Consider the following 16,079-nt stretch of genomic DNA (forward strand, 5'->3'; position numbering starts at 1 on the left):
AATCTTACATAATAATAATAAAAATAGCAATAATTATTTAGTAGAGGCAACACTTGCTCATGACTTAATAAACACTAGACCCTGTTCTCAGGAATGCCATTATTCAGAAGATGGTCTTTGATGTATGAATCACCCTCCTGAAACAGCTAATAACAGGCAGAGCTGAAAGTTAAAGTACCTGAATCTAGGTTTTGGACTATCCACATCAGTCATGTGATCAAACTGCCTTTCGTCAAGACTTATATTTTGCCTTAAAATACAATTGTGTCAGATGACTTTACTACCTGTTGCCTTAGTGTTATTGTTGGGTTTTGTCATTTCTTCTCAATGCTTAATGCCAAGTAACGTTTCAGTTTCTTGAAGAGTTTCTTTTCTTGTCATTTGGTTTGTTTTTTAGTGCTGTTGGCCTTTTATGCCTCCAGGGTTCTCAGCCCATCTTTCCTGAGTATGTTGGTTCCATAGTAAAATGGTCTTTTCAATCAATGGGTATTTATTTTGGCCTCTAAAAATCTATGAACTCTGGTAGAGCTGTTTTAAAGAGACTCATCTATATAATTCTGCTGTTTGTCTGATGGTATTAGCATAGTTTTGGCCACATAGCAAATTGTCAGTATGTGCTTGTTGGATCAAAGTAATGAGCATCTCAGCTTAGTAAATGTGCTCAGTGCTCTCGCTTCTCAGTATGAGAAGCACCATTTGTTAAGGCAAAATGATATTTGTAAAAAATGCATAACAAATTACACAATTGAACAGGGAAGCCTAACTTTATTTCTGTCCAGCAGTTATTAGTATGTAAGTGCTGGGTTTATGTGACGCCTTTTGATTGCACATTTGACTTGATTATAATATAGACATTGATAAGATTTAGTTTATTGAATCCAATTCTCAAAATTCTCAAATAGATGGAGGTGGAAGAGTATTTTCATTATTCACATCCGAGATGATCCATTTGCTTATGTAAATTGTTTCAATAGTTCCACTCCTTGATGAGTTCTCAGACGTACTGTTAAAAGTAACAGTACTGTTAAAAGTAAGTTTATAAGTATGTATATGGAGTGTAAGCATCCAGCTTGTTAAAGGTGTGCTTATATGTTGTAGAGACAGCTCTCTTGACAACCTACAAGATAAATTCATTTATACTTAAGTCCTAGTCTTCCTTTGTTCATCCATTTTAAATTTTGTTTCTTAGGAATCATATCTAATTTACCCTTGAAGGGCTGAGGTATTTAAACATTCAGGATAAAAGTTATATTCGCAACTGTATATTACTATCTTAGCTAATAAATCTAACTTTGATTTACCATATTTTTGTATCAAGATTTTGTAACTCTTCATTTTTTTTTTTATTTTCTTTCTTTTGCCTCTTTAGCTAGGCTTCAAATATATGTTACTGTTGACCTTTCTCATATCCCCCACCTGAGTTCTTACTGTAGACTGTATGGCACTTTAAGAATGAGACTGCATTTGTGATGTGCAACTCATTATTCACTAAATAATATTCTATATTTTAGGTGAAAAACCAGTGAGTGTTCAGTCTGGTTCCATCCTTTGTCCTGCACCTGTCCTGAACAAAGCTGGAGAGTAAGTCCATCACCAAAGACAACTCAACACGGAGTTCTGGCTCCTGAGTGACTGGTTACTGCTCTGCTCTGTGAGGGTCTGTCTCCCTCTCTTTCTCTCTCTCTCCACCCTTCTGTCTTTTCCTCTTTGTGTGTGTGTATCCGTGTCCTCACATAAAAGCCTTTCTTCACTGATTAAAAACAAATAACAACCAAATAAAACATAACCAATCCAACAGATTTCCTATAAAACAACAATTGTACATTAGTAGTTTTGTTTGCTTATTTTGTCTTTTGAGTACAAGGTACTCAAGTACAAGAAACAGTATTTCTATCTGATTTATTTCTTTTACTCTTTAATATGAAGTAAATAATTCCAAAATGTTGTGATACTCTCTACTTTGACATTAATGAGTGTGATTGTTCATAGTGCTGACCCAACTGATGGAATTACTTAATGCTGATATTTACCATTGAGTGTAAACATAGTAAACACTAAAAGCATAGTCTCAGGTCAAAAACAGTGTTCACACAGTAAAGATTATCTTTTCCTTCACAGAATCAAAGAGAATAGTTTTTATATTTCACTATCAGCATGAGTACTTGTTTTTTGTGAAAGTATTTAATATAGCTACTGGATAGCATTTCCGGCTATGCAAAAAATCTAACAGTATCATTTTTGTATTTTTAAATAGATTGAAAGGGCTATATTATATAACTTCAGAACTTAGACTATTATTCATTTTGTGTGTGTTCTGCCCCATAATCTAGTACCAGAGATGGTCTGACCATCGCTGCTTTAGACAGGCATTGGGCTTTATGATAGTTTGGTTTCTCGTGACATCATTTTACCCCAAGTATACAGTACAATTCAGTGATCTTATTGTAGTAGCATGACAAACCACTGAAGTCTGGACTTGTTTAATTGAACTTGGAGTTTCATGTTGCTTGGTGGTCTTCATGCCTCTTGACTCAAACTGTCCTCAAATTATATTTTCTAGTCTTCCCATTGATTTTAACATCTTTTTTCTTTGTCATTCAGATTAAAAACCCTTCAAATTATAATTGATTCATTCTTATTTAATGCACAGCTTATCTTGAACTCACTCAGCACTAATTTTGGACCATAACATTCAATATTAGCTTGCTTCATCTGGGCAAAGTCCATGTTGCCTCGTGCCAACATCATTAATCTCTTGGTTGGTCTTTCTGTTTCTACCTTTGGCTTCAGTGATCCTACTGGAGTAGATAGGCTTGTGATGCTCCTCTAGGTAGGATTGTTGGGAATATGTTCCTCATCCCACACAAAGGTAAAGGAGAGCTGACAGTTTCCCTCAGTTTCTATAGGACCCACACCTTCACTCCCCAGGTCTCATCTCTTCATTATTCTCTGCTCAGCTATGTCTCACCACTGTCCCCCTTTTCTCTCTTAACCCATCAGTGTACACTTCTGTCACTACTGTCCTACTTGTTGGTCTCTCTGCTTGGAATGATGTTCTCTTATCTCCTTAAATCTTGTTCAAATGTCATCTTCCCAAGAGGGTAAAGCCCTTTATAGTTACCCAGTAGCCTCCTCATTCCCTTTACATGTTCTTGGTTTTGTTGTTGTTGTTTTGTTTTGTTTTTGTTTTTTAAATCCTTAATGCTTATTGTGTTTCCTCTCTGCTAGGATAAATGCTGTAAGTCTTGTTTCCTGTAGACTCCTTTGCATTACCCAGTGCCTGCCATAGTGCAAACTCACTAAATACTCGATTATTGAAAGATGGAAAGCATAACTTTTTCTTGAATAGACTTTTTTATTAATAAATATACAAAGTTAAAGGAGATCCTTCAATTTCTGATGGAAGGGGCCTTTATCAGCTAAGAGAAAATGGCTAGAATGTTTATTTAGGGTGACATACCATTGGCAAGAACAGAAAATCATGAAACTTTAAAAATAAGTGATTATTAAAGAAAAGAGTTTACACTTTCATATAGTTACAAAATGAAATTATACTCATTATATGCCATATTGTACTTAAACATTTTTTTTTTTTTTTTTTTTTGGTTTTCAAGACAAGGTTTCTCTGTGTCCTGGCTGTCCTGGAACTCACTCTGTAGACCAGGCTGGCCTTGAACTCAGAAATCCGCCTGTCTCTGCCTCCCAAGTGCTGGGATTAAAGGCATGTGCCACCACCACCCGGTGTGTACTTAAACTTTTAAAAAAATATTTACTTTGACTTTTGCCTACCTCTGTATGTGTGTGACTATGCATATGTGCCCATATGTGTCTGCTATGGTCATGTGGAGGTTGTAGGATGGCTTTTGGCTTCCCTTTCTTGACGAGTATACCAGGGATAAAATTGGGTCCTCAGGCCCCAGCAGCAGGCGCTTCTACCTGCTCTCCCCGAGGCCCCTCCCTTTGAATAATGTAACATGGCAACTATTGACATTCTTTAATGCTTTGCAGACTCAATAAATACTTCAGATACATGATTTTTAAAAACCTCACACATAATGATAAATATTGGGTATGAATAAATGTCATTTATTTAGCTTTTGGTATTGATATTTTGTTTGTAGGTAGAGAATGTTTGGGGATTAGATCCATCCAAAAGAATTGCTTTTGTACTGTTTTGTTTTATTTTTGTAGCAGATTCTAGCTAATCACTGAGGCAAAGTTTTAGAGAATTTTGTAAATATGCTGGGTGCTTGAAAATACCATTGTATTTTCTACTTCCTACACTACACCTAATTTAGACTATTTTTTTGCCTTGACTTCTCTTCAGATCCTTTCTGTAGGTGACCAGTTCTTACAAGATTGAAATAAAATAAGCAGAACCAAGACAGTTTAGCCTTGTAAGGCGGCGGCGGATGCTTAATCTGTTTGCCTAATTACCTTTTGGCTAAGGATTCAAAACCATTAAATAGCTAGTTAGTCTGTGTTTCAAATGGACACATCTGGCCCATCAGTGAAGGGAGGCTTGTCCTGTGTGAGGGTGACAGATGTGGTGATGGGTCCCCCTCTTCTCTCACCTAAATAATTAACAACTCACTGGTGAAGTAGTCCTAGACAGAGAGCCTCAAAGACAGATGCATGGTCTCAGAGCTGACCCACACGGGCCTCAGTTCGTTAGCCTTCTCTGTTACTTCTTTCCTGCTCTTTGTGATGTGTGTTTTCTTTTTAAATGTGCTTGTGAATTTTGATTTAAATGAGGGCTAAGAGGGATGTTTTCTGGGAGGTGGGACTAACAGCCTGCCTTACCAGAATAGCTAAGATGTCTTCTATTCAAATACTGCTGTTAGGAAGTAAAAACAAGTTACAAAATCTCCAACGTGGGAAAGGGCATGTAGAGTTGCCATGGGAGAGAAAAGATCATCAGAATGCATTCTAAGTAAGTATGAATTTGGAATTTGTCAGATTGCAAATTTAATTACTGAACAGGTTTCAAAACAAAGAAACTTAAAATGCCCATGCAGCTCCTGTCTAGGAATGATTCCGCTGAACAGATCTGGAGTCAGGCTTTGAGCAGCTTTCTTTGAAAGAGATCAGTGCTTACAAAATTTACTTGATAGAGATTTTGGCTAAGATGAGCAACATCTTAGGATATGGGGAAGAAAGTAAATGTGGAAGTAGCTGGGTTTTTTTTTTTTTTTTTTTTTCCAACTTTTCTCATTGGACACACTTTCTTTTCAAAACGTCATATACTTAAGAAAATTACCTTAGCAAAAATTTTATTTAGTTTGTGTCAGTTGCTTATCTGTAGCAAGATGCCTACTTTGAGTTTAAAAAGGATGGCCTCCTAAAGTTCTTTAACTGGTACCCACCCCAGATCGCAGGCTGCAGGTATGCTATGCAGTCATTACACATACTTGCAACACAGAGGTTGCCCTCTGACCTTGTCCTGGGAGACAGCAATGATAGCACAGCTGTTCTGCAATCGTTGAGATTTCAAACCTGTAATTTGACAAAAAGAACAGAGTAAACTGGGTAAACATACATAAACACATTGTGAGGAAAGAAAAACAGAATGGAACGAGGCAGAGCCTTAATCTACAGCTTGCCTGATAGGGAAGACTTAGGGAGGCATATGGTATAGTTAAATGTGCTTTCAAAAACATTGGCCAGAATCTTCTGGCAAACATGAAATAAATATCTAAGTCAGATGAAAATGATAGCATTATTTCTCTTACAAGGCAGTGTGGGAAGCTGCAGACAAGAGTCCTTGGAATTAGAGATGGCAGATGGGGGTCAGTTTAAGGATCTCTGGGATGTACCGTGAGGGTGACTTGGGATGAGTGCTAGACTTGGTAATTTGTTAAAAGTTTTTCCTGAATATTGTTACTTTTCAATATTAATCCTAATTTATTTTGTATGGCACCCAATTGACTAATTCCATTTAGTTTTTCTTAATTGGCTGAATTTTGCTTTTTACCAAGCTTCTCTTTCTTTGCAAAAACATACCCACATGTGTGTGTGTATCCATATCTGTGTGGGTCCCTGGATCCTTTGTGTTGGCAGCAGGTGATACAAACATTATTGATTCAATCTGTTCTTTCTTGTAAAGAATGAGTCTTGATGATTTAATTTGCCATCCTGGATGCCAGGACATCAGCAAGCCTTTATTTGGAATATAACCATTAGAATCTTGATGAAGGAAGTTATAGCTGAGGATTGTTTTTTTAACTCAAATCTTCTCCCATCATGGAATGCTCACCTTTTTTTTTTTCATTGCATAGTGTCTTCTGATTATACCAATCAGCATGTTATGTTATGCTTACTTGGTCAGCATTGTATCTTTTTCCCGAGTATCTGATATAGCTACAGGCATTGTCCTTTAACAGAAACAGTGTTTATTTTGAACACATGTATGTCTGTCCATCAAGATGTTGTCCAGTTGAGAATTTTAAGTCACATGCTTCCAAGTCTGAGCTAAGGTGTGGCTCCTTTGTGATAGGCACATGGCCTTGCCAAGCATTAGGGGGTCTATCACGCTATCACGGGAAGAGTTTGACTTACTTTTTTCTGCTACAAAGAAAGGAGAAGGAAAGAGTTTGCAGGTAAAGAGAAGCACTTTCTACCATATTGTAAGGAAGATAATTTCAAAAGCTAGAATGGCTTAGTGAGTGTGTGGAAAACTAGAAGATGATGATGAATAGGAAATCTTTCAAGTACACACTCAGAGCTTCTTACGTACTTGCTTATAAAACTTACGTTATCAATTTGATGATCACAGAAGCACTTGACATGTTAAAAAATGCTTAAATGGGATTATTCATATATATACATATATACATACATATGTATATATATATACACATATACACATGTATACACACACACACACACACACACACACACACACAGTGTTTTACTAAAGTTTACCAGCTTACTAAAAAGAAGTTGTTGCTTATGTAACATTAGAGACATTTGCAGAGTGCCTTACATGGGAATCTTCATACAGTACTGAATATGCACTGGCTTCTGTTGAAAGCTGTCAATCTTGCTGGCTGTCGTTTTGTTTTGGTCATAGATATATATAACTATAGAATAAAAAGAAATTATTTAATTAACTTAACTCCTTTAATAGCTCTAATAGACACAGTGAGACAGAACATTAACTTACATCTGTGCCCATCAGTTAAAGTGACTTATTTCGACTGCTCACAAATCCGACACCAGCCTTTTCAACTTAAAATCTGCATCATTCACAAAGCTAATGCAAAGAACCCTTTGCAGAGTATGAAATGGCAGTGCTTGCTTTCAAAATATCTGAAGTCACCGCAATTTTAATAACTTTTTGAGTGGCTGCCAGCTTAATTTTCAGTGTGTGCAAATTGGAGGTAAATTATCTAGTGCTTCCAGTGAATGTCTTTAACATTTTCACTTACTTTTTAAAAAACCCACTTTAATGAATCATAAAACAGAAATCTTTCACAGAATCTATGTATCTGTCTACCATCTGTCTGTCTGTCTGTTAGAACAAATGTACCTATTTCAACTAGGTTACTGTAGGTTAAAATATTAACCATATTTCATAAAGTATGACATTTCTTAGGTTAGAGCAGCTCCAACATAGCCCTGAGCCCTCTTGATTTTGGATTACTCATATATCAGTATGTGAACTAAAGCACTGTGACTATCGGGACTAATTGATTTTATTTAGTCAATAATAAGTCAGAGCACTATTTACTAATTTCTCCTGTAAAAATGTTAATGTATTTGAATTTAAATTTATCAGCTATTAGTTAAGTATCAGGGACCGTGAAAATATAATTCAAAAATCTTTGTGCTGTGACAACACTGTAAAGGTTTCTTTTGTCTTTTACTTTGAAAACTTGCTTTAAGAGTAGTATGAACAGCATATTGAGATGTCCAGGAAAAGTACAAAGCCTTCTAGTTCTGTCTGTGGTGGCCAACAGAGTCCAGCACATGTTTGAGCCTTGTCTCTCTGATTTGTCTGTACTAGGCCAGTCCTTGAATGTCTCCACATTCTCAGGACTTCTTGCTTTCATGTCTGTCTTTCTTTAGATGTTGCATCTGCATCCAGAGCCTGTTTTCCTTTGAGTCTCTTAACTGTCAATTTTCATCATGCTTGGATTCCTTTCTTGCTGTCCAGCTCCAAATCGCCAGGCAAGGTCCCATCTTTGCCTTTACACATCCCGTGTTTTCACTTTGCAAATGTCCACCTGACCTTCCTGTGGGCACTTTCAACACAGAAGTTGCAAATAACTCATGCTTGGCTCTTCTGTGCTCCCTACACAAGATCATGCACACACTTGTAAGACAGAGATAGTGAAGTCAGCCTTTTCTTGCTTGCCTCCTACCTACACTGACTGTCCATGACCCTTTAATTCCAGCATAAAATCTCTCAGTTTCATCTGTAGGCATCCTTGTGGCCTCTATTTTAGTTCACTTCCATGTTAGATTTTATCTGAAATAGACTCAGGCCTTTGTAACTGGTCTTTGTACTCTAGAAATACATTCTTTTCTAAAGAATGCCCCACACTTAGAAATATCAACAAGAATGACATTTGTAAAACACAATTTTTTTTTTATGATGCACTCTACCTTTTCAGGCTATTTCTTAATTTTTGAAGACAGAGTTCCTCAAAGCTCTCTTATTACTGTCTCTAGTAGCCTAAAGTTTTCTCTCCACTCTCTCACAGTCTTCCCTACTCTCTCATATAGTCCTCCCAACTGTCTCAAAGGGTCATCCCCACTCTCCCACAGGTCCTCCCCACTCTCTCACAGGTCTTCTGAACTCTCTCACTGGTTCTTCCACCTCTCTCACAGAGTCCTCCCTACTCTCTCACAGGCCTTCCCCACTCTCTCACACAGTCCTCCCCACTCTCTCACAAGGTGTCTCTGGCATATTCCAGCTTGACTGCCCTCTGCATCTCTTGTCTATCAGTTTTCCATCTGCGGGGATTCCTTTTCTGTCTTACTTTGGAACTCCTGATCATTCTTCAGGGTTTGTCTTATAAGTGACTGTCTTCAGGAAATGATGTTTTGTTGACAAGGCTGAATTATCTGTCCCTGGGTTGTATAGTTACCTGTGCTCATGTCTGTTTCACCTGACCTCAGTCACATGCTGTTGTAAAGTTTTGTGGATCTTCCCTACAGTTGCACTGTGATTTATTTTGTTATTACAATCATATTAAACAAATCCCAGTTTGTTTAATATGATTAAACTTTTATAACAATTATTAATGGTGTATTAGTCAATTCAAATGCCATTGTTCCTTTAACTAATAAAAGAAAGAGGGGTTGATATTAGCAAACATTCATCGACCAATTTGGAGTATAATTCTAGTATATCCATGGATATATAAATATATAAACACAACTCAATGAAGCTGTAATATTGGGTTTAATAAGATGTTTTATAATAGGAAATAGAATTATAAGCTTTCTTTACATAGTTTACATGAAAGTAGATTGGGGGAATTTTTAACAATTTAGCTGTCAATATTTTTATGCCAGTAGACTAGTAATTCTTTAGGGAAAAATCTTGTATATATGTTTGCTTTTATATTCTATTTACTTATATATTCTTTATTGTCTATGCCTTTTTTCAAGTGGCTGTAATAAGATTATAAAAACACATTGATACTTTGAAAATCCTTCTAACATATTATTGGATAGTACAAGACTTCATAGAGCTCCTGAGTTACACACACTACAGGAACATCTCTGTATGTTGTTAATTTCTGCCGTGGAGAAACTCTGACATAGATATAACTTCCTACTTTTATAGGCTAGGGGTGGAACACTAAAACTGGATTGACATAAGTTCAAGCTTGGGGCTCTAGATTTTCCAACACATTTCATTAATATGCCTGCTTTTCCCAAATCATGTTCAGATTTGGGACAAATAAAGATGAACTGTCCCTTTGCAGCCCATCTGTGTCCTGGACTAAGTAAACACAACATTTATTTATTACTTTATAGCCCATAATTAGATCTCATAACTAAGAATCTAGATTCTATTGTTAGATGCATACTAACCAGACATAGAAGTGATTGAGGAAGAGGACTGAACGGTGTATTGGAATTAAGAGAAAAGAAATAACATGTGACAAGACACCTCCTGTGTACATTGCAATTTTGAGACAAACAAAGCTCCAAGTATTGGCTTTAGGCTGGAGGGTGGCCTTTAATGACCTTTGTGCTTGGTGTCATCATTGGCTTCATGTCAATGCCATACCATACCAGGAATTTAAGGATTCTCTCTAAAGGAACAACAGAATTCAAAAGCACAAGCAACTGTGTTTTTCATGTTTGTACCAATTTTGAAATTCCTTTCTAAAAATTATAAATATTCATAAATATATATTCAAGAACAAATATCCTGTTTATATAACAAAATTATATTATAGTTAAGCATAAAAAATATGACTATAGAAAAAATGGATAAGGACTCCTAGGCTAATGTTTATGAGATACATTTAACTGTAAGTCCCTAAAATAGGCATGGAGGACTAAGATTAGCTATGCTGGAGAAGTGAAGGTTTTTGGACTGCAAAGTCAGAGACGTCCGATCTTCTTTCTGATGTGCTACCTTTTGAAGCTTCATTTTCTTGACTTGTAAAATGGAAGCAGTGCCAGTGGACTACTGTGAAAGTAAACTAATGTTTCAAGATGATTGGACGAATTCAGTTTATGACTACTGTTGTTGACTCTTTTGCCTGGATCCTGCTACTAGTATGTGTATTTTGTTATTTCAGTGAGGATTATTGGCATTTTGTCCAGGCTCTGCCCCACAGTTACCTGGCAACAGCCAAGTGTGCCTAACTCAGTATAAAAGGGGCTGTGTGCCCCCTCATCACTCTCTTGTTTTTACTTTCTTCTCTTCTTCTCTTGCTCCCTTACCCTCTTCCCTCCTCCCCATTCCCCTACCCCTTTGTCCACATGCTCATGGCCACCTCTCTCCTCCTCCTTCTCTTCCTCCTCCTCCACCTTCTCCTCCCCCTCCTCCTCTTCTTCTCTCCCCCTCCCCCTCCCCCTCCCCTTCTCCCTCCCCCTCCCCTCCCCCTCCTCCTCCTCCCCTCCCCATGATTTAAATAAACTCTATTCTATATTATACCATCCTGTGGCTGGTACCTGTGGTGTGTGGAGGGCATGGGTAGGGATACCTCAGCATGGACCCTGCAGAGGCACCTCTTACCCTACACCTTGCCTCACCTCAACCAAACACATACCTGGCTTCTCTCTTTTTATAACACAACAAATTACACACACACACACACACACACACACACACACACACACACAGCTATATATGTATATACACACACACATATATATATCTTCTAGAGATTTTCTCATCTGTGTACCTTGTTTCCACTTTACTGAGCCCTGGTCATATTATACTAGAATGTCTTTGTGGATAGTTATTTTGGCTAACTAAGGTCTCAACATGTGTTTCTTCTACAGGAAGGCATGACCATAATTTTCAAACTTCACCTTGGGCCCTATTTCACTCCACTAACTGCTAAAATAGTGACTATTTTTGCTGGACTCCAAGTGCTATGTTATAAACAACTCCAGCCAGTCTCTGCTCATCCCTTAAGGTGGAGTGCATGAGATTACCCTGACAAGAATATATTAGTACAAATAAAAATAATCCTTTCTCCAAATAGAACTATGTCTGCCCTGTCATCTGACTTCTCACATAAAAGGATGGGACTTGGGAATTAGGAAAGTTTATTTTGGATTCAGTTATGCTTAGTCATGAAAACAGAATAAAACAAACACGAAGTTCTGCAGAATAAGCAACTTGATTTAACAACAACAAAAAGCCATTTGACATTCTGTTTTGAAATAGTGCAAAAATTCAGTTAAATTCAAAATCCCTTTCTTTTCTGGTTTACACTGTTTTTCTTCTGAAGAAAGAATTTTTGAGGTGGGCATGTTAGAAGAAATATTCTTGACAGGAATATTCATGAGTTTTGAGTAAGATCTTACCTTGAACTTAAGCAGTGTTGTCTTTCTCTGTGGCTCTATTCCTGTGTGGGTCTGAGCAAGGTTATCACATCTGAGCAAGGAACACACATCATAAGAACATTCACGGTGTCATTTCTTCTTGCCTCAGTGGTGATAGAATAGGTTCGAAATTAAGTAGAATCCCAGATCCAAGACTTTTACCAAAGCAATTTGCCTTGAGTCTCTAGTGAAACTATGAAAGTCTGGCTGCTCTAAAAAGCTGCGGTAAAGATGAAGTACTTTGCACCTTCAGCATCTTCTCACTGACTTAATTATTGCTTCTTCACTCCTCTTGTAGAACTCTGGAAGTTTCAATCAGCTTTAATGATGGGAAGTCTGCTGTCTCAAGATCCTTAACAATTACAGCCACAGAATGTGTGAGTAAAAGCTAATTACCTTTAAAAAGAGTTTCATCATGAGATAAAACCTAGAGCTTTATTAAACATGGAAGCTACAAACTAAGCGAAACAGCACAGGGAAACATTTAGAGAATTTATTTAACTGTTTTCTGTTTTGATCTCTTTTAAAGGTTATGTATATATAATATACATTATATCTTAATATTTATAAAATCCCTCAAAGTCATATTTTAGATTTAAAAAAGTAAGAAAATAGAAAGGAAGAATTCTTTTTAGGAGGTTAAGTATGGAAACATTTTTCCTATTATGAAGATTAGAATTTAGTAACCAAAATGTTGATCAAATTTTGAAATTAGTAGTGAGTATTAAAAGATGACATCATCATTTTGTCCAGGTAGACTCAGTTTGTGCCTTCTAATGTAAGAAATCTCATTCTGAGAGTGTGCATGCATCTGCACACACACACACACACACACACACACACAAACACACACAGAGGCAAATAAAGGAAAAACAAGAAATCTTCTTTTCCCCCAAAAGTCCAAAGTAGCAAGCTTAAGATTTCCCCATATCATGTTTTTATGCATTCATTCAGCAGACACACAATGTTGCCCCTTCAGGGATATCTGTTTCTCATTGAAAGACAGTGTTGTAGGAAAAATGAAGTATCTACATGGGCCTTTGAACCTCTTGAGCTCTCTGGATAATTCTATTAACATTTCTTTCTGTTTTGTAAATAGCAATTCTTTTTTGCAACTTCTAGGTTTTGTAGATGTTGCAATTTTTTGGTTTTCTCGTCTCAGGATGTGGTTGGTTGAGGTTAACAAATACTTGGGCTGTGAAGTTGGTTGCTCAGGGTTTAGCTCACTGAAATGACACTCTTTCTCCAGCCTTCTCACTCTTCTTCACACCCTTCCTCCTTTTAAAAAATCTTTCTTCCTTGCAGGTAGGAAAATAAGTAGTTTTTTCTGTCTTGTAGTCAGGAGCTACTTCAGTTCCATGTATAGGGACTCTGAGGTAGAATATGACTCACCTGGTGCGGATATATACGGCCATCTTATCTGAGCCTGGTGAGCTCTCAGGAGACTTGTTTCTAAAGGTTGTTGAAGAGTAAATTGTTTAGGAAGTGCATACTGGTATGTCAGAAGTGGGGAAAGAGCTGGAGACAGAAAAATTAAACAGTCAGGGGTCAAGGTGAGTCTCCTTGAGATGCTGACTTTCGAGTCAAAGCTAAGGTGATGGAGTGGGTCCTCAAGACCATGAGTTACAGGAAGATTCTGTGCAGATAGTCCAGGCCAGAGCCTGAGGTGGGGCAGCTTCTCAAGAGTAGCAGTGGTCAGTGCTGGAGTGGAGACATGCCAGGAAAATTGGGGTCTCAATGAGGAAGAATCTGGTGGAGGGGGTGGAGTATGTAGTCCCGGCACCCATTCGACAGTCCAGCACATAGTACTGGCTCCTCAAGTCTGGTTTAGATAAATGGACAAGTACTTTTAGGTTTCTGTCCTGTATATTGAATCCATTTAATTCAAGAAAAACCGACAATCACAGGCTGAATATTTTTGAGGATTTTTCAACTGAAGATCTGTGTACGGACAACATTTCTGAGTAAAAGTGAGAAACTTGTGGTTTGTGATCGTGATACAGAGCTAGAAGTAACAAGACCTAGTTTCTTATTCTTCCTCATCTGACTTCAAGTCTACACCATGCCATCAGCTCATAGGACTCTTGTTTCCATGCTTGGCCTTTTCTTAATTTGTTTATGAAGGTATGTGAACAATGAAACTATTTCCTTTACTGCACTGACCATTCTATGCTCTGATGTTAGCTCTGACAATGAAAACAGAGGAAATGGGGAAGCTGGGATTCGTACACAGTGAGCAGAGCTAGTATTTGGGAGAAGTACAAACAGCCTCAGAGCAAGGTCAGGTAGCTTTAAATCATCCCTTCCTCCCATCCAATTTTCCATCATGCTTGGCTGAGACAAAAGAAAAATGAGATCCATAGTTCTTCAGAACATATGAATTCTAGTTTTATATTTGCAGACAGTCTTTGGAATCAGTTGAGATGACAGTGTCACCATACTAAATGTCTAGCTCCTTTGTGGAGATGATTTGCTTTTTTGTCAGTCTTACTAATAGAAGCCCTTTATTCTGAGGGAAAAAAATCAAGAATTTTAAGTGCCCATCTACTTAATATTTCAAAAGTCAGCACAGGTTTGTGAGTTTCCTGTTCCTTGAACATGCATAGGAAGAACAAACGGGCCATACAGTTTTTGGTAATTCATGGCTTTCAGTTGTGTTTCCTCATCTGTGTAAAGGATATAAATGTGAGGGGAAAAAAGGGAGATTCAGATGGTCACAGAGTTCTCTGTGAAGGTGTATAGCACGGCCACACTGAGGATATATTTGTGAGTTGGTAGGCCTAAATGGAGGATAGAGATCTCTACAAGATCCTGTTGCTGACAGTAAGACCAAGAATGCATAGGGTTCTCTCAGAGTTCACTGTAGCTTCTCATGTACTTCTAGGAAGTGCTTTTCCTGCATATTCCCATCTTCCTGGTTTGGTACTTACTGTAACTGCCTGTGGGGTTGTTGTGGTTTGTGTGTGCAACTTGTGGGGAAGGAGGAAGAGCTTCCTGTATTTTCCTGATCTATACTCAGTTGTCTTCTGTTAGCTTTAAGAAGGCAGTATTTAGATGTTTATCTAACATTCTTGATAAAGTATTTCTTTCTTTTCGTTTTTCTTCCCTGAGTTCTTTCTCTTTTAAAAACAAACAAATCTGACAGAAGACAACCAACTAAAATGGTTTTCCTGGAAATCCCAGAGACATTGGGTCTGGAAGAGACAGTTTTCATGTAAAGTCAGTGCAAAGTTCTGTTTACAAAGTGAAAGTGTTGATGTCCATTTTGGCATCCGTGTCATGTCATGTGGAGTCTTGTTGATTTGGAGTTCACTTTCTTGATACATAGTTTGTTAATGTCAAGCAAGGAGTATCACATGGTAATTTGATTAAAAATGGCACTTGATTTCCTAGGAGATGTACCATCATGACAGAAAAATGGAATTAAATTATCCAAAGCTCATAGTTAATTCCATTGTAAAAGCACTACCATTAAAATATAGAGAAATTCTGTCTAACTTTCTGGTCTGATCCAGTAGGACATTTGTAGCTGTGGACACCTAGGAAGGGTTCCTATACTAGAAACAGTTAGCCTGATCCATGAAGGGTGACTTAATGGTTGCTACGGTGCCACTTACAGGCAGGACCCAGAGCAGGTGCCCAAAGGGTAGAGGAACTTGGTGGACAGACAATGGAGAAATGTAAGTGCAGGTCTTGCCTGCGCCATATGTGAAGCATGACCAGCAGTCAGTAGAAGGAAGTACTTATCAGACTGAAGTTTCATTGAGACAGCAACAGGCATTGCTTTTCTTATCGACTTGCGTTTTACATCTACCTCATCCTCCAAGTATATAAAGTAATTGCTGCTGCATCATCACGAAGTGTGGGTAAGTTCTGCCTGGAAGAAATTGGACTTGAACCAATGTAATTGTTGCCTAAGCACAAAAGTCCCCAAGGAACCATTTGTTCAATCCTTAAAACCTGTGGCTCGCACATTCTTTTAAGACATATTTAAATCAGTCTACAGCATGTTGGAAGATGTTGCATTTCCTGATCATCATCTTCGCATGACA

General features: G+C 37.7%; 1 protein-coding gene across 1 annotated transcript in view; it reads left to right on the plus strand.

Moving 5' to 3' along the window:
- The window catches only part of Antxr2 (ANTXR cell adhesion molecule 2), a 133,063-nt gene that overhangs the window by 40,915 nt on the left and 76,069 nt on the right, over positions 1–16,079 (plus strand). Inside the window, exons 10-11 of the mRNA XM_076926439.1 lie at positions 1,512–1,581; positions 12,326–12,404. Coding sequence (XP_076782554.1) covers positions 1,512–1,581; positions 12,326–12,404 — 149 coding nt within the window. The remainder of the gene's footprint in view (positions 1–1,511; positions 1,582–12,325; positions 12,405–16,079) is intronic.

This window comes from Arvicanthis niloticus, chromosome 27 (assembly GCF_011762505.2).
Source record: "Arvicanthis niloticus isolate mArvNil1 chromosome 27, mArvNil1.pat.X, whole genome shotgun sequence".
NCBI classification, from domain to species: Eukaryota; Metazoa; Chordata; class Mammalia; order Rodentia; family Muridae; genus Arvicanthis; species Arvicanthis niloticus.